The sequence below is a fragment of the Erythrolamprus reginae genome, chromosome 9 (genome assembly GCF_031021105.1).
Source record: "Erythrolamprus reginae isolate rEryReg1 chromosome 9, rEryReg1.hap1, whole genome shotgun sequence".
Taxonomy (NCBI): Eukaryota; Metazoa; Chordata; class Lepidosauria; order Squamata; family Dipsadidae; genus Erythrolamprus; species Erythrolamprus reginae.
In genome coordinates this window covers 20271091-20294258 of record NC_091958.1, presented here as the reverse complement: position 1 = coordinate 20294258, position 23168 = coordinate 20271091, and the positions used below count along the sequence as shown (strand labels likewise).

At 43.0% G+C, this 23168-nt stretch overlaps 1 protein-coding gene across 2 annotated transcripts in view; it reads right to left on the bottom strand.

Moving 5' to 3' along the window:
* Positions 1-23168, bottom strand: part of WWOX (WW domain containing oxidoreductase) — a 760885-nt gene that overhangs the window by 116539 nt on the left and 621178 nt on the right. The window contains exon 9 of one of the 2 annotated variants that reach the window (XM_070760429.1): positions 206-412. The exons of the other annotated variant lie outside the window; for it this stretch is intronic. Within the exon in view, the coding sequence (XP_070616530.1) occupies positions 254-412 (159 nt within the window). The 3' untranslated portion in view covers positions 206-253. Of the gene's footprint in view, positions 1-205; positions 413-23168 lie in introns of those variants that run through there. 2 annotated transcript variants of the gene reach the window in all.

The window sequence follows — 23168 nt, the reverse complement described above, 5'->3', positions numbered from 1 at the left end:
ACCATTAACTCACTCTTTTAACTAGCTCATTTATGTAACATATAGCCCTACTTTCACACCAAAGAGGCACTGATCAGTTAATGGGGGAAGGGGGGAAACAATCAAAGATCTATAATAAACTTGGTTATGCGATCAGTTCTTAATCTTCATTATATGTCTAAACACACACACACACAAACACAAACACACACATATATCCACTTACTTTAGAGAGATTACTTCCAGAGGAATGGCTGAAAAAATCCAGAACATGTTATTCAAGGGATGAAATACTACCAGTTCGACCCAGTTTGGGAATACCGGTAGCGGCTGGCACTGGTTGTTTGGAGAACCGGTAATGGTGGAACAAAGTCTTCTGAGCATACGCAGAGGGTGAAAAAGCGCATGTGACAGTAATTTGCGCACTTCCAAACTGGTAGGAAAGATAAGTAGATTTCACTGCTGTGTTATTCCCATCAAAAGTAAATATAAATCACTTGGATTATTGCAACCTCTATTTATGAAACCTATATAGATGAGGGTAGAGAATAAACCTGGCATGTGAGGCTAGGCATTTTGGCATGAAATATGTGCATAGACAAAAAGGAGAGGGAAGCTATAGGGAAGCGAAGGTCAAAGAATACCCAAACTGGTCTACATACACCTAAGCAGGTTTATTTCCCAGTCATTTTATGTAGCAGATTGCTATCCCTGAGCTGGTAATTACTGTAATTTTCGCAACCCAGATAAGGCATTGTGGTTACGAGGTCGATAGCTTAATTCTGTTCAATATCTCATTTCTATAAAAGTAGTGAATCTAAGCATGGAATTTGGGGTTCCAATTTCACTGCCTTATAATCGTTAGCTTCACTTCCTCCTGGAAAAGGCCCACCACCAATTCTTGCAGTTCTTCAACCAGTACCAGCCAATGGTACCAGTTTCAATTCTCACAATGACTGTTGATGACACTTGGAAGCATCACGTCTATGGAGATTCTCAGTCATCTAGGTCATGGTTGCCCCAAAGGTGCTTTTTCAAGAGGCAACTGGATTGTCTTTGTTTTTTTATTTTTTCTTGACAATGTTTTGCTTCTCATCCAAGAAGCTTCTTCAGTTCTGTTCAGTTCTTGAGCACTGAAAAATATTCTTGGATGAGAAGCAAAACATTTTCAAGAAAAGTCCAGGGGCCTCTTGAAAAAAGTACCAAATGCAAAATTAAAAATGGATCATTTTAAATTTTTTTACTCGGATTTGGAAAATAGTGTATTTATTTATTTATTTATTTATTTATTTATTTATTTATTTATTTATTTATTTAGTCTAATACACAATGAGGGTTTTAGTAGGTATATATCAATACACCAGGGTGATTCGACACAAAAATATGTAACCCTTCCCTGGTGCAGAGCTGAAGGGATTGGATACTGTAGCCTAGAGGATAATTCTCTGCCTTACAAGGCAAAGGTTGCAGGTTCAAGTCCCAGTGGGTATGGCTAGCTGATGAGGCCAAAATAAGGCCGAAATAGATCTATCCTAGTCTCTCTTAATTTTCAAATTCAGCAAAAAAACATGTGACATATATATATATATATATACACACACACACACATAGTAAAATACATGATGAAGGTTATAGAGGAGATACTCATAGTAAAATATATCTAAGAAAGAATAGAAAAGAAGATATAGTAATAGAAGAAAGGTATAGGAGATATAGGAGAACAATAGGACAGGGGACGGAAGGCACTCTAGTGCACTTGTACTCGCCCCTTACTGTCCTCTTAGGAATCTGGATAGGTCAACCATAGATAATCTAAGGGTAAATTATTGGGGGTTTGGGGATGATACTATGGGGTCCGGTAATGAGTTCCACATTTCAACAACTCGGTTACTGAAGTCATATTTTTTACAGTCAAGTTTGGAGCGGTTAATATTAAGTTTAAATCTGTTGTGTGCTCTTGTGTTGTTGTGGTTGAAGCTGAACTAGTCGCCGACAGGTAGGACGTAGCAGCATATGATCTTGTGGGCAATACTTATATCTTGTTTAAGGCGTCTTAGTTCTAGGCTTTCTAGGCTCAGGATTGAAAGTCTAGTCTCAGAGGGTATTCTGTTTCGAGTGGAGGAGTGAAGGGCTCTTCTGGTGAAGTATCTTTGGACATTTTCAAGGGTGTTGATGTCTGAGATGCGATATAGCCAATAGTGTATTCTGGAACCTTGGGTGAACATTTTAACAGTGGTTGTCGTTGCTGAATGGGGCATAAATTAGCCCCATTTTTCCCAATGTATATGCTAAACATGATCTTCCACCAAAGAATGATTCAAGGCCTGCTGTTATACAAGCAGAATATGGACATGGGGCCTCTTTGAATTTTAGAGACCACTAAACTGTCGAGGCAGGGAGAAATACAAATATTGAACATGCTGAGTCCTTGAGCACAAAGGGACAATCCAATTACAGGATGCTGAAGAAGCAACTACAAAGATTATCTCCTTTCCATGTATCTCTGGGTGAAAAATCCAGATGTATGGGTTTTTTAAAAAAAATCTGTAATTTATTATATCAAGTCTTGAATAGTTTGGCTGACATCAGGGAGATTCCTCCCTAGAATGTACTCAGTGGTCAAAAGTAATTCTAACTTTGACCCAATCAAAGTAAATTATAGGCAACAATTTAAAATGCCCTGTCTATTTTCTAGAAATGCAGTCTTCTCTAATAATTTAGCACCAACTGGCGTAGGTACTTTAGAGCAGGAAGGTTTCCAAAATTCCAGCTCCCCACTCCCTTTCTTCTTCAAAAGTGGGAAGGGAGGAGGCATGCCAATCAATCTCTTTTGTCAGCAGTCAGAATCATGAATATGCATGGAGATGAATGGATCAATTTGGAAGCAGCTCGTTTACAGTAAATACTCAAAGTTCAGCCATATGTTGAGCCGGTGCTTATTAAAGTGGCTTTGGAATGTAGTCTGACCTCTACTATAAGCAAGTTAAAAATAATTCAAGTGAGCTTGTAAAAGAACCAAAGACTAATGCTTGCAACTCTGTTGGAGTTCCCCCAACCACTTCCATTTTGGCAGAGAAGAGAACCACGGCTAACCTGACCTCCCTCCAGGAAGAAAGCAAATCCTGTGCTTTAACAGATTGCTTCTTTGGTTCCGTATAGTGTTCTGTCGGGCTCTCTGGTAGACTCCTCCCAAAAATTCACAGGTACAAATTTCAGACACACACACGATTGAAAATTCAAAACAATGTTCTTTATAAGGAAAATTCACTTAACCTAAGCCCTCTTTTGGTATAGCAAAGAGCACTCGTCTCCAAACAAACTGGTAATTTATACAAGTCCCTTATCAGTTCTGTGATACTTAGCTTGCAGCTGTGAGGCAATTCACAGTCCTTCCTCTTTCACAAAGTGAAACACACTTTGCTCTGGTTTAGTTTCAAAGCGGGGGAAAATCAGCACACAAAAGGTCAAAGTCAGTAAAGCAGTCACGAAACACAACGATCAGATAATCCTCCACAATGGCCAAACCCACAGGCTGCTATTTATAGCAGCCTCACTAATTGCCACAGCCCCACCCAACCACAGGTGGCCTCATTTTCTTTGATAATAATCTCTCAGTTGTTGTTGCCTATGCATCGCTCTCCGCATGCGTGGCTGTATCATTAACTCTTGTTCTGAATCCAAGGAGGAGCTAGATAATTGATCTCCTGAGCTGTCTGCCACACTCTCCTCCTCCCTGTCACTCATGTCTTCTTGGTCAGAGGAGCCTTCATCATCAGATTCCACCGGGGGCAAAACAGGCCTGCAGCATGTGGATGTCTCCCCCACATCCACAATCCTTGGGGCAGGAACTGGGCCAGAGCTAACCACAACATATAGTAGTTGTTGACTTACAACCATAATTTAGCCCAAAGTTTCTGTAGTTAAGTGAGACAGGAGTCACTAAATGAATTGTTGTAAGTTGAGGACTACCTGTATATTTGTATTTAGGAGAAACACTCTCCTACTTCCGCCTATTACAATACTAGACAACACAGTATCAACAGTAGAGACCTTCAAATTTATAGGTTCAACCATATTGCTAGATTTAAAATGGACACCTGACATCAAAAATGTCATCGAAAAAGCACAACAAAGAATGTTCTTTCTGTGCCAACTCAGGAAGCTCAAACTGCCCAAGGAGCTGCTGATACAGTTCTACAGAGGAATCACTGAGTCTGTCATCTGCACCTCCGTAACAGTCTGGTTTGGTTCTACAACTCAACAAGACCAACACAGACTTCAGAGGAGAATCAGAACTGCAGAAAAATACAATTGCTGCCAACCTGCCTTCCATTGAGGACCTGTATACTGCAAGAATCAAAAAAGAGGACTCTGAAAATATTTACTGACCCCCTCCCAATCAGGACAGAAACGGTTTCAACTACTACCCTCAAAATGACACTATACAAATAATTCCCCCAACACTGTCAAGCTATTTACTAAATCTGCACTACTATTAATCTTCTCATGATTTCCGTCACCAATCTCCTCCCACAAATGATTGTATGACTGTAACTTTGTTTCTTACGATTTATATTGACTGGTTCCTAATGATTTCATTGCTTATTTATTTTTTATTATTATTATTATTATTATTATTATTATTATTATTATTATTATTATTATTTAGATTTGTATGCCGCCCCTCTCCGGAGACTTGTACCCAGACTGTCATTAAGTTTTGCATCTTATGATTGTTCATAAACTTATCTTTTCTTTTATGCACACTGAGAGCAAGTCCTCAGAGAGGGGTGGCATATAAATCTAATTAAATAAATAAAAGAAACAAGACAAATTCCTTGTCTGTCCAATCCCATTTGGCCAATAAAATTATTACTATTAGTATTCTCATTGTTCCTATCACCCATCTCCTCCCACTTATGACTTCAGGATTGTAACTTCATTGCTTTTATTCTTATGATTCATATTACTATTGCTTGTTTCCTGATTGCTTATTTGACCCCCATGACCATCATTGTGCCTCATTATTTTTGACAAATGTATCCTTTCTTTTATGTACACTGAGAGCACATGCACCAAAGACAAATTCCTTGTGTGTCCAATCACATTTCTATTCTATTCTATTCTATTCTATTCTATTCTATTCCAATTGTCCATCAATATTGCCTCACAATGCAATACAACCAACCAGAGCCCACAGGGTTGGATTTCTCCAGGTCCCATCGGATAGACAATGCCAATTGGCGGCCCACATAGGAGGGCCTTCTCTGTGGCGGCTCCGGCTCTATCTCCAGAGACTCGTATTGCCCCCACCCTTCTGGCCTTCTGAAAGGTTGTGAAAATAATGGCTCTGCCGGCAGGCCTGGGGGCCACAGAACAACTAGCTCAGGTAGGACACACATCTTGCGGTGGGGCGCAATTTGGGGCTGGTGGGTCAGTCGGGGCAGGACACGAGACATGCGTCGGCAGAGAGTTGGGTGGCACGAAATGTTTACTTCTTCCTAGGGGGTGCGTAACAGAACATCCTTGGAGAGGGGCGGCTTACAAATCTAATAAATTATTATTATTATTATTATTATTATTATTATTACTATTATTATTACTATTATTATTATTATTGAGAAGCACTGGTGTAAAATGATGCAACCAAGGTGCTAACTGGTACAAGGCTGCTAAAATGCTTGTCCTGAACAATCCGAGTTTAATTGCCAACTGCCACCAGGAACAATTTACGAAGCTGGCGCTGAGCTTTATAGGCTTGAAGTCCTTAAATGACTGAAGTCATTTCTTCCTCCTGCTATGAACCGACCTGCTCTCTTAGATCAGCAGAAGGCATCATTTTGAAGACTCCCCTGATGCCAGGAACTTGGCTGTCTGGTTCAAGAGAGAGGTCCTTTATTTTCCCTGGGTAGCTCCCAGTTCACAGAATGTTCTCCTTAGGTTTTAGATTCTGCTTCTTCAGCCTCCACCAAATGGGGACGAAGACAGGTCTTTTTTTACTAAGCTTTTACTTAGGGGAAGGTCTTAAGCATAAAACGTATCAGGAAAGACTTCATGAACTGGGGCGAGTACAAGTGCACTAGAGTGCCTTCGTTCCCCTGTCCTATTGCTCTCCTATATCTCCTATACCTTTCTTCTACTCCTATATCTCTTCTTCTATTCTTTCATTGATATGTTCTCTTACTATACCTTCTTTTCCATTATTTCTTAGATATATTTTACTATGAATATCTCCTCTATAACCTTCATCATGTATTTTACTATGAGTGTATATATACACCCACTAAAACCCTCATTGTGTATTGGACAAAATAAATAAACAAATAAACAAACAAACAAACAAACAAACAAACAAACAAACTCAATCTGTATAATCTGGAGGACAGAAGGGAAAGGGGGGGAACATGATCGAAACATTTAAATAGGTTAAAGTGTTAAATGAGGGTCAGGAGGGAAGTGTTTTTAATAGGAAAGTGAACACAAGAACAAGGGGCACAATCTGAAGTTGGGGAAAGATCAAAAGCAACATGAGAAAATATTATTTTACCGAAAGAGTAGTAGATGCTTGGAACAAACTTCCAGCAGAGGTGGTTGGTAAATCCACAGTAACTGATTTTAAACATGCCTGGGATAAACATTATTATTATTATTATTATTATTATTATTATTATTGTTGTTGTTGTTGTTGTTGTTGTTGTTATTATTATTATTATTATTATTATTATTATTATTATTATTATTTATTGGATTTGTATGCCGCCCCTCTCCGCAGACTCGGAGAGATCCATCGTAAGATAAAATACAGGAAATAATACAAGGGCAGACTAGCTGGACCATGAGGTCTTTTTCTGCCGTCAATATTCTGTTTCTACTATAATCAGTACTGGATTTTTCAATGGTAACGGTAATCTTGGCATTCTTAAAGTTTGCCTTCATATTTTAAGCACTGTAAATTACCTAGAGCAGAAGTCTCCAACCTTGGCAATTTTATGAGGTATGGACTTCAACTCCCAGAATTCCACAGCTAGCATGACTGGCTGAGGAATTCTGGGAGTTGAAGTCCACACCTCATAAAGTTGCCAAGGTTGGAGACCTCTGACCTAGAGTGTTTATGTATACTTATATTATGTTATATTGAGTAAAAGGGTGATAAGTGAGATGATCCAGATCTAGTCATATCTAAAGGAAGGAAGGAAGGAAGGAAGGAAGGAAGGAAGGAAGGAAGGAAGGAAGGAAGGAAGGAGAGGACGGATGCAGGAAATCTAGATGGTTTTAAGTACCGGTAATACAGATTCTTGTCATATTTCACAGGAACATAGGTATTTATAATTAGTAGTTTCATTGTTTCCCTCCCACTCTCTGGATTTCCAATCTGAATTTCCTAAATAGATGGAAACCAATCTCTAACCCACTTCCTCTTATGATGCAATCGCAACCATTTCAGGTTTGACTCTACCAGAACTTTTGCTCTGGCCCTCTGCCTTCTCTTGTTACTGAAACATGTTGCCTGATATTTTACTACTTTAGTACCTTACCTTTGATTACAGCTCTCTATACAGTTCTACTTCCCTTCGTAGCAATTAAGGACCCAGCCAATATAGAAAAGCGCTTAAGGCAGGGGTCCCCCAGCTATACTGTCTGGAGAATTCTGGGAGTTGAAGTCCACAAGTCTTAAAGTTGCCAAGTTTGAAGACCTCTAGCTTAAGGCATTGGATGAAAACCAAGCAAAGACCAAATTCTGTTTGACTTAATCCACAGAAATACTGGTTTGTATTTTAACTAGTTATTCTCTTTTTACTCAAGATGCTTTTTGAAGTTCTGCTGGAGAGCAGCATCTTTCCAAATACTGTTTTCTCTGATACAGAGCTACAGAATACAGAAGATTAATAGGGTCTTTTTAAGAAAAGAGAGTCTTTCATTCCCCACCCACCCACCTTTTGTGGTCAATAATGGGGAGTAACTAAATTTTACAAGGACTCAAAAAAGCTCTTAAACATTCAACAGGTTGGAAACAAATTATGGTTTTAATCATTAGTCATAATGATGAAGGAGGGCTGCTTGAAATGTCATTTTTATATATAGTTCCAATGAAATGATTGGTGAATTTAAGCTCTGGGTTTTATTTTCTTTCTAAGTTTTTCTCTCTTGTTAATTAAGATAGAAAGCAATACACAGAAATTCTGAGCTCCGAGGATGGAACAAAATATGTTTTGTTTCTGTTTGGGAATGTTGATGAGAAATAAGGATAAAGAAAGTATAAATAAAAACAGATTTCATCAGGAGATTTCAGTGAATTGTGAAGGTGCTTCAGCAACTTGATAACCCTAGTCACTTATTGCATATTACTTATTACATTTATGTCCAGTTTTTAAGTCAAACCTTCCTCCTGGGCTAGGTGGATAATCCACTTCTTAAATGTTCACCTGAAACCAGGAAAGGACAATTGAGTGAGGTTATGCATCCAAAGCAGGGATGCAAAGATAGGCAGAAAATGCCCGTTTCCTAAGTTCCCTTAGATGGCAACTCTTTGGAGGCAGTAGAAGGAAGTTCAGCTTTAGTGGTTTGTGGGTCTTAAATATGTTGACTAATATTTTGAATCATGCCCAAGAAAGAAAGGAAAAAGAAAGGAATGAAGGAAGGGAAAAGGGAAAGTAAAGGAAGGGAAGGGAGGGAGGAAGGGATAAAAAGAGAGAGGAAGGAAGCAAGGGAAAGAAAGGAAAGGAAGGGAAAGTGAAAGTGAAGGAATGGAAGGGAAAGGAAATGGAGGAAGAGATAAAGAGAGGAAGGGAGGGAAAGGAAGGAAAGGAAGGGAATAGGCGTTGATTGCTTACCTGAACGCCTCTTCTCGTACGGTGAGCGGGTACAGCAGTCACATGGGTTGCTCATGTCCAATCCGGTGGAACTGAGCCTAGTATTAAAAAAGCTTGCCGGATCCGCCCCTTCCCCAGAATTCGCGAATCCATAGACTAGGCTCAGTTGTGAAGCTCTGTAGTGTTCAACTCTCATTGTTAGAGGAAGAAAGATATAAAAAGGTAAAGAAGACACATACAAGGGCGGGAAGTGACTGCTGTACCCGCTCACCGTACGAGAAGAGGCGTTCAGGTAAGCAATCAACGCCTATTCTCCGTACTGAAGGAGCGGGTCCAGCAGTCACATGGGACATACCCAATAGATGGTCCCTAGGGTGGGATTAGCTTGCTATCGTGTGAGATAACGGATTGGAGTACCCTTCTGCCGAAGGCAGCGTCCGCTGAAGCGTAAGAATCAATCTTGTAGTGCCTGATGAAGGAATTTGGCGAGGCCCAAGAGGCTGCTTTGCAGACCTCCTCCAACGGGGCTTGAGTCGCCCAAGCGGCCGAGGTGGCTGCGCTCCTGGTGGAATGCGCTGTGATGTTCCTTGGAACTGAGAGGGAGGCCGACTCATAGGCCTTAGATATAGTCCCTCTGATCCAACGGCCTATTACTGTTGAAGACACTTTGGCCCCCATGACTCTGGGATGATAGGCTACAAAAAGTGCTTCTGACCTCCGAAAGGGTCCTGTGCGTTGGATATAGATTCTCAGCGCTCTGGTGAGATCCAGGGTGTGCCATCTAATTGCCAAGGGATGGTCTCGTTGGAGGCAGAAGGAAGGTAGGACAATATCCTGAGATCTGTGGAACATGGAACTGACCTTGGGTAAGAAGGTGGGGTCCAGTCGCAAGACTACCTTGTCCTGATGGAATTGACAAAGGTCCTGCCTGATTGAGAGGGCAGCCAGCTCCGAAATGCGTCGGGCAGAGGTAATAGCCACCAGGAATGCTACCTTAAAGGATAGGTACCTGAGGGACGCCGATTTTAGGGGTTCGTATGGTGCCTGCGTGAGGGCATGGAGAACCCGTGGCAAATCCCAGGATGGGTACCTGTGGACCTTGGAAGGTCTGAGGTTGGCTATGCCCTTGAGGAATTCCTGAACTTCAGGGAAGGATCGGAGAGGCTGTCTGCGGGGACCCCCTAGGACAGATGAAATGGCTGCCAGATGACGCCGGAGGGTGCTGGTGGAAAGTCCTTTATGGAAGCCTTGCATAAGGAAGGAAATTATTCTGTGTATGGGGATGCACAGAGGGGAGAGACCTTCCTGTAGACACCACTGGTGAAACTTGGACCACGTGTGGTCGTAGATTCGATTGGTCGAACCCCTTCTGGCCTTTAAAATGACCTCCACTGAATCGGGGTCATGACCACGCAGTTCTAAATCTCTCCTGATAACAGCCAGGCGGTGAGGTGGAACCACTCCGGGTCTGGATGGAAAGAGGCCCCCTGCCGCAGCATATCCCCCGAAGCGGGGAGTCGCCAAGGGTCCTGGACGGACAGCTGTTGGAGATCCACGAACCAGGGCCGGCGGGGCCAGTGAGGGGCGATTAGGATTACTCGGGCCCTCTCGGTGAGGACCTTGTGAATCACGTCCGGGAGGATTGGAATTGGAGGAAATGCGTAGAGTAGGCCTGGAGGCCATGGACTCCGGAGGGCATTGATTGCTTCCGCTCCCGGGGATGGAAATCTGGAATAGAAGCGAGGGAGTTGGGCGTTCGCATTGGTCGCGAAGAGATCCAGGATTGGTAGGCCGAATCTGAGGGTGATTTGATGGAACAGGTCTTGATGGAGGTTCCACTCTCCTGGGTCTATCGTTGCCCGGGATAGCCAATCCGCCTGGACGTTGAGACTCCCCGAGATGTGATCGGCTAGGAGCGACTGGAGATGTTTTTCCGCCCAAAGGCCCAACTTGAGGGCCTCCCTCATGAGAGCCTTGGATCTCGTGCCCCCCTGTCTGCAAATATGGCTTTTCGTGGCAATGTTGTCGGTGAGAATGAGAACGTGCCGGTTGGGAATGCGAGGAGAGAAATGCTTCAGAGCCAGGGAAACGGCTCTTAACTCTAGCCAATTGATTGGCCTGGAAGCTTCCTCCGGGGACCACGTGCCCTGGGCTATCATCCCCTGGGCGTGGGCGCCCCATCCCGCTAGACTGGCATCTGTGGTGATGACAAATTGATCCGGGCACCTGAACGGGGATCCTCTGTCCATGGCCGGAGACTTCCACCACTTGAAGGATCTGCGAACACTCAGTGGGATGACAATGCGTCGATTTGAGTTGCTGTGCCCTGATCTCTGAAAAGGTAACAGGAGCCACTGGAGTTCCCTAGCATGGAGGCGAGCCCAGGGAATGATGCCTATGCATGACACCATCTTCCCCAAAAGGGAAGATAGAGTGACTATGGAAACTGAAGAATTAGATAAAATGTTAGAAATTAACTCCACTATACTGAGTTTTCTCTCGGGAGAGAGAAAAACCTGGGAGGATTCTGAATCAATAATGGATCCCAGGTGAGAAATGGATGTGGAAGGTTGGAGGTGGCTTTTATCAAAGTTGATGGAAAATCCATGGTCCTGAAGGACTGACATGGTGACAGAAAGGTCTGTTTTCACTTTCTCTAGGGAGTTCCCATGAATCAAAATATCATCAAGATAACATAAAATGTGGATGGGAAACGCCCGGATATAGGCCGCCAGGGACCCCAAGAGCTTTGTAAAGACCCGAGGGGCCGAGGAAAGACCAAATGGCATCGCCCTATACTGGAAATGCCTGCCTTGAAAGGAAAAACGTAAAAATTTTCTGTGGCATTTGGCTATAGGAATGTGAAGGTAGGCCTCAGTGAGGTCTAAGGAGACCATGAAATCTCCCGAGTGAATGGCGGCCAAAATAGAAGACAAGGAGTGCATCTTAAACTTCCTATATTTGATGAATAGATTTAGTTTCTTTAAATCCAAAATAGCTCTCCAACCTCCGGAGGACTTTGGAACCATAAATAGGATGGAGTAAAAACCTAGGCCCTTCTGACCGGGAGGGACCGGTTGAATGGCTCTGATGGACAATAGATGAGAAATGGCCTCCTCCATACGGTTACAATCTGAGGATGACCTGGGAGAAGGGCAGGAAATAAAACGTTTAGGGGGAGGAGAAATAAATTCTAAAAGAAGGCCTGTTTGAACAGTGTCAATGACCCAAGGGTCCTTGGAGGTGAGACGCCAATTAGAGGCGAAATGAGCTAGGCGACCCCCTATGGGAATAGAGGTAAGATTACCATCTAGGTTTTTTTGAAGCCCTGTTAGAGGAAGCTCCCCTTTGGAAGCGAAACCCTCTACCCCTGGAGTTCCTACCTTGGGAACGAAAGCGGGGGGAATACTGACCTGGAGATCTCTGGTAGGAAGCCGCTTGATCTTGCTGGCGCCCTGGGCGACGAAAGGACTGCGTTTTGGTAGCCTTTTTTGTGGTTGGACCCAAAACTTTCTTCTTGTCCGTGGTTTCCGTGAGGAGTGGATCCAGAAGATCACCGAAGAGAAGGTCGCGCTTTAAGGGACCCTGGGATAGCTGCCACTTTTGGCGAACTCCCGCTTGCCAAGGGCGAATCCATAGGAGTCTTCTTGCCGTAGTAGAAGCTGCAATAGACTTAGCAGAAAATCTAGTAGATTGCAAGGTGGCATCAGCCACGTACTGGGCAGCTGCAAAGACCTTGTTGAAGTCTTGTTGACCTCTCAAGTCATCGGGAGGAATATGCTGTTGAAGTTGGCGAAGCCACAGCAGCATGGCTCTGGAGAAAAAGGAAGCCGCTGCAGAGCTTTTAGTGGCCCAGGAATCAGCGGTGAATCCTCTTTTGAGCATTTGCTCAATGCGCTTGTCCTCTGGGCGGAGGACTTCCTCCGCCTCGCCTGGCACAGCCGCTGCCGAGTGAAGAATCTTGACAGGTTCATCCGGTTTGGGAAAGGATAGAAGCTCTTCATAGGAAGAGGAAAGTTTGTACAACTTTCTGTCCTTGGTGGAGGGATTAAGGCCAGAGGCTGGAAATTCCCACTGTTTGAGTAAAGCATCTTTAAACAACTTAGGCATAGGAATTACCTCGTTATCCTCCTGTTCCTCTGTGAAGTAAGGTAAATTCTCCTCCGGGGGATCAGTGGAAGTGGAGGCTTGTTTCTCCTGGGCCGCTAATCCCGTAGAAATTCTAGCTTTGAGGAGGAGAGATTTGAATAATTGAGAAGGAAAAATAGTAATTGGAGGAGGAACCTTTATTTGGGATTCCTCATCATCTGATAAGCCTTGAAAAGCATCCTCATCATCCTCTATATCCTCATATTCATCCTGGGAGGAATCTGAATCATCCTGCATAGGAGCTCTGACCGCTGGGGGAGAACCCAAGGGGCGGGAGGAGCGAGAAGGAGGAAGAGGTAAGGGAAGCTCATTGATGGTGGAGAGTTTGGCATCAATGGCTTTGGACAACACAGCAAAAATAGACTGGAACTCAGGAGGTAAGCTGGAAATATCAGCAGAAATGGCAGAAGAATCCCTAAAGGCCTGGGAGGATCCTGGCTGGGGGGAATCTTCAATAATATCTGGTTCCTCTGGACCTATGCCCCATAGGTTAGGTTGGGGTCTGTCTAGGTTTGGCTCATCCAGAGATAACACAGGGACCCCAGAAGGAGGAAGACTAGAAGCCTCTGGTGGGTCTTGACTACTGATTACTTGGGCCTGCACTTTCAAACGTTTTGCTGATTTGTCATGGATTTTTTGTAGGGCTAGGTCCCTTCTCTTCTCGGCCCTGGTGACCTTGGTCGAGGGGCGGGCCCCTGGAGAAGAGGAGGAAGAGGCCTGGGGGATACTAGTAATCTCATCGCCTGTAGGCCTGGCCTCTCTGGGACCTTTAGTTGTGCCTCTCTTGGGAAAAGTAGCCATAGTCTGACAATTAACAGAAGACAAGGCTGAGCCAATAAGTGAATAATAAGGAGAAGAATTTCAAGGACTTCCCAAGAGGAATGGATCCTGCTTCGAGGCCTCGAAGCTGCTGAAACTTGAGGACAATCTGGGCAAACCCAGAATTCGTGCCCCCAAATCCAGCGGGGCCAGCCTCCCTAAACTTTATAATTAAGTAAACCAAGGCACTCTGGTTGGAGGCTTAGCCGGTGGAGAATTTAGCCTGGGACCCCCAAGGCCCGCTCCGGGATCCACGCGGTGGACTGAGGCCTACGCGGCTGGCAGGAGGCCAACACGAGAGGCCTAGATTTAAAAAGGGCGCGAAGGCCTTCGCGCCGAAAAAATCGCCCCGTAAATTTCTTAAAGGGGAAGCGATCGACTAAGTCCAGGAGACTAGAAGGCGTCTCACTCCGCAGGAGGTATTTCTTAAGCCCTTAAATATATTGTATACAATAAATAATCAATAATTCAATAGATTAATACTTGCACCAGGACCTCCAGGCCAAAGGATTAGAAGAATCCACAAGCGGCCGCAGGAATCGTAACCGGCAAAACCGCCGGGGGGAAACGAAACCGCAACTTCTCCAAAAGAAAAAAGCCGAGCCGCAAACGGCTGGCGCTATTGGTGCAAGTAAATAATAATGATAAAACAAATCTTACTACTTTTGAAGAAAAGGATCGAAGGGAAGGTGTTAGAATGTTGAACGAGCTATCACAATACAACCGCAGGATATGCGAACTGAGCGAATTCAGGGAAGGGGCGGATCCGGCAAGCTTTTTTAATACTAGGCTCAGTTCCACCGGATTGGACATGAGCAACCCATGTGACTGCTGGACCCGCTCCTTCAGTACGGAGAAAAGGAAAGGAAAGGAAGGGAAAGGAAATGGAGGGAAGAAGGGATAAAGAGAGAGAGAGAGGAAGGAAGGAAGAGAAAGAAAAGAAAGGAAAGGAAGAAGCAGAGGGAAGAAGGAATGGAGGGAGGGTGGGATAAAGAGGGAGGGAGGGAGGGAGGAAGGAAGGAAGGAAGGAAGGAAGGAAGGAAGGAAGGAAGGAAGGAAGGAAAAAAGAAAAGAACCTGAAAAAATATTTGCCTTGATCGTTTTTCTCCATAAGCTTCTCTGGCAACCAATTCTAAACATAGGTGCCAAATTATGGTAGCTCTAAGCATTCTATTACTTTTTGGCACACTAAAGAGACGGTGATTTAAGACAGTTTGAGATGTCCATTAGCTGTAGCAATGAATTCAAATACTTAGAAGCTCAGCCATAAATCCACCTCCACGGAAAGATTAACCACCACTAATACTTGTGTTTGTCTAATATTAGCAGCTCCTTTTTAACTAGAAACAGAACTCTCAGCTTGTATACATGTTTATATGTATTTTTTTAAAAATACATAGTTTTAAGATGTGTGAAGTAAAAAAAAAACTATTCTTGAAAAATGTAAAGATATGAAATGAATATTAGAAATTATGAAGAAGCAAAAACAACATCAATAAAAAGGAATAATATTAAATACATTGGATTCTTGGTTTGAAATAGACTTTTTTAGTATATTTTTCTGGAATAAAATTTGTTATTTTTCATATTGGTTTGTTCTTCATAAAATCTGTATTTTCAGCTTGAGTAAGAAAACGATCTACATGAAAGGGTTTGGACTCATAGAGCTATGGGAATAATCTTCCCTTCATTTGAAACCCAAGAAAAACAAAGTAAAGGAACATTTTGAAAATGATTTCTGCAAAGCTACGTAACTTTGATGGTAGAAACCAAACGACTCGCAACAAAGGGACACATATTATTTAAAGAAGCCAAAAAGAAGCATGAATTCCTGCATAGAAGGAAACCAAGAAACTACACTGTAAAACCTAGCCAGAATACACTGCTCTGTTTCTTTACAAAGTTGGCTGTTACTTTGCTCCTCAGTTCTCTCTTTGTTACTGGACATGTTGTCACTGGATTCTATTCTATATGCTCATAAGGGAAAGATGAAGATTACAAACAAACAAACAAACAAACAAACAAACAAACAAACAAACAAACAAACAAACAAACGCCTATTGTATCACAGGTTAACTTCTCCAAATAAAATAACTACCTTGTTTAATGTTTCTCATATCTAATTCAGCTGTTCAGCTTGTTGTTGAATCCTTAACCTTGGAGGCTAAGAGGGCTGCATGAAACGAAACAATGAGTTTCAAGGTTGCCGGACACAGATAGCAGGAAGGGCGAGAACAGATCTTTCTAGAAAGACCAGCTGTTCTACCAATTCAGAGGGGAGGGAGAAAAAAGGGGAAGCAAGAGATTGCAGCACAGACATAAGTCATTGCCTTGAAGACCTCTCTGCATTTCATCGGTTTCTGTTTCCAGCTTTCGCCCACCATAAATGTAGATCAAGGCTACACATGTGGTATTTTCTCACATAAACAAGTGGTTAACCAACAGAAATCCCCTGAAAGTTTTTATTTTAAAAGGTGGGCTCCCAAGGCAGGGAGGAACTGCTTTCGAGGAACCCACAAATTGAAAGTAACACCAAATAAACCCACCCAAGATAAAGCAAACAGCCAGCTGAGTAGATGGCAAACTAGAAATGAAGGTAATAGGTCTCAAAATGAGAGGAAATACACAATTTCTTCTATATTTGTTCATACAGGGCTCTTTGTTTTAAACCCTTGGGAACATGGCGACCTCTCTCTCAGGAGCAATTGACCCATGTTCAAATATACCCACTAGCGCGGAGGTCTTCAAACTTGGCAACTTTAAGACTTGTGGATTTCAACTTCCAGAATTCTGGGAGTTAGTCTGCAAGTCTTAAAGTTGCCAAGTTTGGGGACCCCCGCACTAGCATTTTTCAGGTCAAAATGAGGATGGGTTGGCTATGTCACTGATTGTGAATTCCTTTTCACTTCCGTTCATAGTTGTCCCATCACTGACTTCCACCTCTTAATTCTCATTTTGGATTTTTTTAAACCTCTTAAATTTCATTTTTGGATTTCTCTCCTCAATCAATAGCTTCTTATTCAATCTGAGTTGGAGCAGGACATTTATTGCAGCCCCAAATTAAGATTTGAAGCCAAGTCTTCCAGTTGGTGGACATTCTTCAAATACTGGTTGAAATAAAAGGGCAGTAAATCTTCTGCAACAACACAGAAACAAGTGGGGGTTGGACTAGAAGACCTCCAAGGTCCCTTCCAACTCTGCTAGATACATATTAGATACTGTATATTTAATCTTGCCTGGTCCACCCAAGAGTGAGTACATTGATATATTTCCCTGGATTATGTACAGTACTGTATATTGAAAAACCAAAACAAAACAACCCTATAAAATGACTCTTATTGGGAAACTATGGGTAAGTAAAACAAAAGATTTAGAAAATCACTGTTTTATTTCCTGTGGTTCTAAACAGAAAGTGCAATGATTTATTAAATCTGTATCTCCATTTATCTATAACAATTAACACCAGTTATGAATATTTACAGCTTCCTGTTAGTAGAGGGAAATCATATTTTTATCCCACAGGCAAAATATATCTTCGTTCCCTTTTCCTTTTTACAAAAATGGAAAATTGCAGCATCTATTCCTTAATATTAAATTACTATAAAGGTTTCATCCACATTGTCTTCTCCCTACACATTACTTTGACTCCTTGTTTAATGAGCTATCAATTAGAGGCACTAGCAACTATCCCGTTTCTTACCATCTGCATCTGCCTGTATTTCAAATCTCATTGACTTATTCCCAGGTAATATCATGAAGAAAAAGAAACTCTATAAAATTACTAATATAGCTCAAATATATTTAAAAAATCAAAAACCCTTGGAAGTTTTCTAGTCCAGCCCGCTAGGAGTCCTTATACACTGTTCAAAAAAATAAAGGGAACACTTAAACAACACAATACAAGTAAACAAAACTTCTGTAAAATCAAACTGTCCACTTAGGAAGCAACACTGATTGACAATCAATTCCACATGCTGTTGTGCACATTCAACTTTGTACAGAACAAAGTATTCAATGAGAATATTTCATTCATTCAGATCTAGGATGTTATTTGAGTGTTTCTTTTATTGTTTTGAGCAGTATATTATTCTAGACAAATGGTTGTCCAATGTTTTGTTGAAAATCTCGAGTGATGGAGCAATCAGGACTTTGGAGGCAAGCTGTTCCATTTATTTTTCTTCATGGGATGAGGAAATTGCTTCTTATTTTCAGGTTAGATCTCCCTCTGAGAAGATTCCACCCATCCCTTCTGTCCTCCAGCATTGTTAAGATCTAGCAGGGAGATGGATGGAATAGCATCTACCCATCTCCGCAACTTTTATCCTGCTAAAGACCAGACCCAGAAGACAACGTGTTTTAAAATTCATTTCAAAAATGAATTGAGATTACAGGGCTGAGTCATTGGCGATTCTCAAGGGCGAGCTGGAAATGTAGTTTGAGAGAATGAGATGAAAATGGGAAACCAGGAATTGAGTCGCAGGGATGTGAGTTGAGGGACAACAGGTACAATAACAGTTCATAGCAAAGTATTTGGAACAGGAATGATGCCCAGAGGTACTGTTGAAATCAATGAGGTAAAAAGCCAAAGAAAGAAGGAAACCATCAGGGACTTCTTTGAAGCCGCCTGGTATAATAAACCCAAACCCTCTCAACTTAAGCTTTTCAGCACCACGAAGAAGTGATTACGTTGATGCAATTCAGACTTAGCTCTACTTAGAATAGGAAACTCTGTGATGCTCTTCCAAGATAAATTCAAAATTTATATTTCTGGCCAGAAGTTTCCTTTGGTTTCCCTTCCCATCCTTCCACCAACTGCCCTAACATTTTCCTAGCAGCTGTTTAATGGCTGTTAGACTTTAAATTGCATTCCTTGCGCTGCTTTTAACAGCTTTGGAATCCTTTAACCAAATATGACATATCCTAAGTACCACCATGGCACTTTATAAGCTTTATAGTTGGCTACAGGAGGAGAAGGTAGATCTTTAATGAGCTGAAATAGTAGAGTTGGCCGAGATTAGTTAAACATTTACAACTTGCCGGTTCCTTTCTGAGAATTTCATGTTCTTTCTAAGACTTGGAATCGACTGTGTTAAAAAAACATACACAAGGTTGGATCCATGCTGATTGATGCCAATGGTGGATTTATGGAGATCAATGTTGCAATTACGTCAGTACAGCTAACTGTAGTCTCCTTGCAGGATTTATTCTAACTACGGGATCAAAAACGGGAAATATTTTGAGCCGAAGTGGCGCAGTGGGTAGAGTGCAGTACTGCAGGCCACTAAAGCTTACTGTAGATATGCAGGTGAGAGGATCAAACCTCATCACCGTCTCAAGGTTGACTCAACCTTCCATCCTTCCGAGGTAGGTAAAACAAGGACCAGATTATGTAGGCAATATGCTGGCTCTCCCCAGATTTAATACTCGAGATGAACTATGATATTGACAAAATTGAACGGGTCCAAAGACGGGCTACAAGAATGGTGGAAGGTCTTAAGCATAAAACGTATCAGGAAAGACTTAATGAACTCAATCTGTATAGTCTGGAGGAGAGAAGGAAAAGGGGGGACATGATCGAAACATTTAAATATGTTAAAGGGTTAAATAAGGTCCAGGAGGGAAGTGTTTTTAATAGGAAAGTGAACACAAGAACAAGGGGACACAATCTGAAGTTAGTTGGGGGAAAGATCAAAAGCAATGTGAAGAAATATTATTTTACTGAAAGAGTACTAGATCCTTGGAACAAACTTCCAGCAGACGTGGTAGATAAATCCACAGTAACTGAATTTAAACATGCATGGGATAAACATACAGTGATCCCTCGATTTTCGTGATCTCGAGCTTCGCGAAACGCTATATCGCGATTTTTCCCACCCAATGAAGTCACTCTCTTCCTTCCTTTCTCATCTTTCTTTCTCTCTCTCTTTCTCTATCTTGCTTCTTCCTCTCTCACACTCTCTTCCTCCCTCTCTCATCTCTTTCTTTCCTTCTCTCTCTTTCTTTCCTTCTCTCTCTTTCTCTATCTCTCCCCCTCTTGCTGGCGGGCGGCGGGCGGCGGGCGGGCGGGCGAGCGGGGGCATCAGCGAGGAGCCGGGGTTTCCCCTTTGCGTGGGTGGCGGGGAAACCCCGATCTTCGTCTGCTCGCTGCTGCTGCGCTGCCGAGCAGATCAGCTGCTGGGCGGCCGCAGCAGCAGCGAGCAGACGAAGATCGGGGTTTCCCCGCCGCCCACGCAAAGGGGAAAGCCCGATTCGGCTCCTCGCTGCTGCCGCCGAGCAGATCAGCTGCTGGGCGGCCGCAGCAGCAGCGAGCAGACGAAGATCGGGGTTTCCCCGCCACCCACGCAAACTTCACCATCTGCGCATGCGCGGCCATGGAAAAAGGGCGCGCATGCGCAGATGGTGTTTTTACTTCCGCAACCCTACATCGCGAAAAATCGATTATCGCGAGGGGTCTTGGAACGGAACCCTCGCGATAATCGAGGGATCACTGTATATCCATCCTAAGATAAAAGAAAATAAAATAGTATAATAATTATTATTATAATTTATTAGATTTGTATGCCGCCCCTCTCTGAAGACTCAGGGCGGCTCACAACAAGGGCAGACTAGATGGACCATGAGGTCTTTTTCTGCTGTCAGACTTCTATGTTTCTATCTTTCTATGATCTAGCAGGACAGACCTTGCGACAAAGGGTGGAGGACATCGAGAAACAGGAGGACTTGGGTAGAGCTCCGCTGTTTCTGGCCCCAGATGCCACTAGATATGTTGTGGTTCCTGCAAGATACCCGGGACAGCTAGAGTCAGCAAGCCATCGAAAGGCATTTACTCTTGTATGGTGCCGTGCGCTTCCATCCGCCGTTTTGTACGGCAAGTACAAGAGAACTCCAGCCACTGAAAGATTTTGCCCTTGTGGCTCAGGAGAGGTGGAGACTGAGGGACACATGCTCCTGAGATGCTCCTTTTACACTGACATTAGGAGAAAGCATATTCTACCACTTATTGAGGGATATCCGGGCCGCTCGGACGTTGGCTATCTCCGGTGGTTGCTTGGGGATGAGCAGGCGAGGATTACGGCACAGGTGGCCAGATTCTGTGCGGCAGCAGCGGGGATTCGTCACAAATGTGTGCCTTATTTATTTATTTATTGATTGATTGATTGATTTGATTCGATTTGTATGCCGCCCCTCTCCGTAGACTCGGGGTGGCTTCATAGCGAGATATGTACAACTCTTGTATAGTTACAATGGGTCAATCTTGGTTGCTCAGTCAAAAGTCCTGCTTCCTGTTCTTTTTCCTTTTAATTATTTTTAATATTATATTGATGGTCTTTGACCGTAAATAAAATTTTATTGTTATTATTATTATGCTGGCTCTGTTTAAAAAAAAGTGCTATTGCTAACATGTTGTAAGCCGCCCTGAGTCTAAGGAGAAAAGCGGCATAACAAAAAATCGAATAAATAAATAAAATAAAATTTAAGGAAAGAACTAGGAGTCTTCTCATAAATGCTGAACACTAGTGGAAAGTATTTTGTCTATCTACTGGGAAAATAAAGAATTATGTGTGTGTGTTTCTCTCTCTGTTTGGGTGTGCAATTTTGGAGCCTTCAACAACTCTGACAAATGTATTTAGCTCTTAGTGTCACATCACCTACTAAACAGCCTGCGAAGCCTAAAGGAGGCGGCAAAAGTGAGTTTTCCGTTATTGCTGATTAAGGTATTTCCCTTCCTGGGGGAATTTTGGAATCAAGTTTTCTTAGGAGAGAACTTCAGAGCTCAGCATTCAGATGACCCCCTTCTTGTTATTTTCGTTAACTTCTCTCCTCCTTTTGCCAAGAAATTTTGTATTCAGCCTTGGATGCAACCAAGTAGATCAGCTGGTCCACAGTTCCGGGAGTTTCAGAAAGTCTACACACAGATGGTCCTTGACTTACAACGGTTTGTTTAGTGACCATTCAAAGTGACAATGGCATTGGAAAAAAAAGTGACTTACCAGCCATTTTTCAGACTTACGACCATTGCAGCCTCTCTGTGGTCAAATTTCAGACACTTGGCAATTGGTTGCCCATTGGTTTGGCTGCCTTAAAGCCCTGCATGGCATTGGGCCAGAATACCTGTGGCAACGCCTTCTGTCACATGAATCCCAGTGACTGGTTAGGATCCACAGAGTTGGCCTTATACAGGTCCTGTTAACTAGACAATGTCACTTGGCGGGACCTAGGGGAAGAGCCTTCTCTGTGGCGGCCCCGGCCCTCTGGAATCAGCTCCCCCTGGAGATTCGCATTGGCCCCACCCTGCTCGCCTTCCGTAAGAGTCTTAAGATTCACTTATGCGGCCAGGCTTGGGGCTGTTAGATTCTTGCCCCCTGGCCAAAAAATGCATTGAGAGAATGCTGAGCAAATGGAATGACTGTTCTTTTTTATTTTTAGGCTTTAAATTAATTAATTGGATCTAAAATACTGTATATTGTTTATTATGTGTTGTAAGCAGTGATGGGCTACCAAAATTTTTACTACCACACTGTGGGCGTGGCTTATGCATTGGGTGCTCTGGGGTGGAGCTCCATTTTCGCTACCCCACTGTGTTTTCCCCCATCCGGGCAGAAGCCCACCCCTGATTATCTACTATATAAAGTGTCCATACACACACGAACGCACAGCTCTTATAAAACTATACACATTCAACCTCATTTACTGTGATAGGAAAAACATACCCAAAGCCCAGAAGGGGAAAAAAAAAATCAAACTTTTGCTACCGGTACTGTGTACCTGACCGTACCCATAGGAGCCCATCACTAGTTGTAAGCCGCCCCAAGTTGAAACTAAAACATTGTCACCTTGTTTGTAGGTTGGGCTTCCCTAAATATGCCCATGTTACACCAACATTCCGCAGTCTGCATTGGTTGCCGATCAGTTTCCGGTCACAATTCAAAGTGTTGGTTATGACCTATAAAGCCCTTAATGGCACCGGACCAGATTATCTCAGGGACCGCCTTCTGCTGCACAAATCCCAGCGACCAGTTAGGTCCCACAGAGTGGGCCTTCTCCGGGTCCCATCAACTAAACAATGTCGTTTGGCAGGACCCAGGGGAAAAGCCTTCTCTGTGGCAGCCCCAGCCCTTTGGGACCAACTCCCCCCAGAGATTAGATTTGCCCCCACCCTCCTCGCCTTTCGTAAACTTCTTAAAACCCACCTCTGCCATCAGGCAGGGGGGAATTGAGATATTCTTTCCCCCTAGGCCTTTACAATTTACGCATGGTATGTCGGTATGTATGTTTGGTTTTTATAATAAGAGGTTTTTTTAGGTATTTTAGTATTGGATTGGATTGTTACATGCTGTTTTTATCATTGTTGTTAGCCGCCCCGAGTCTACGGAGAGGGGCGGCATACAAATCCAATCAATCAGCCAGCCA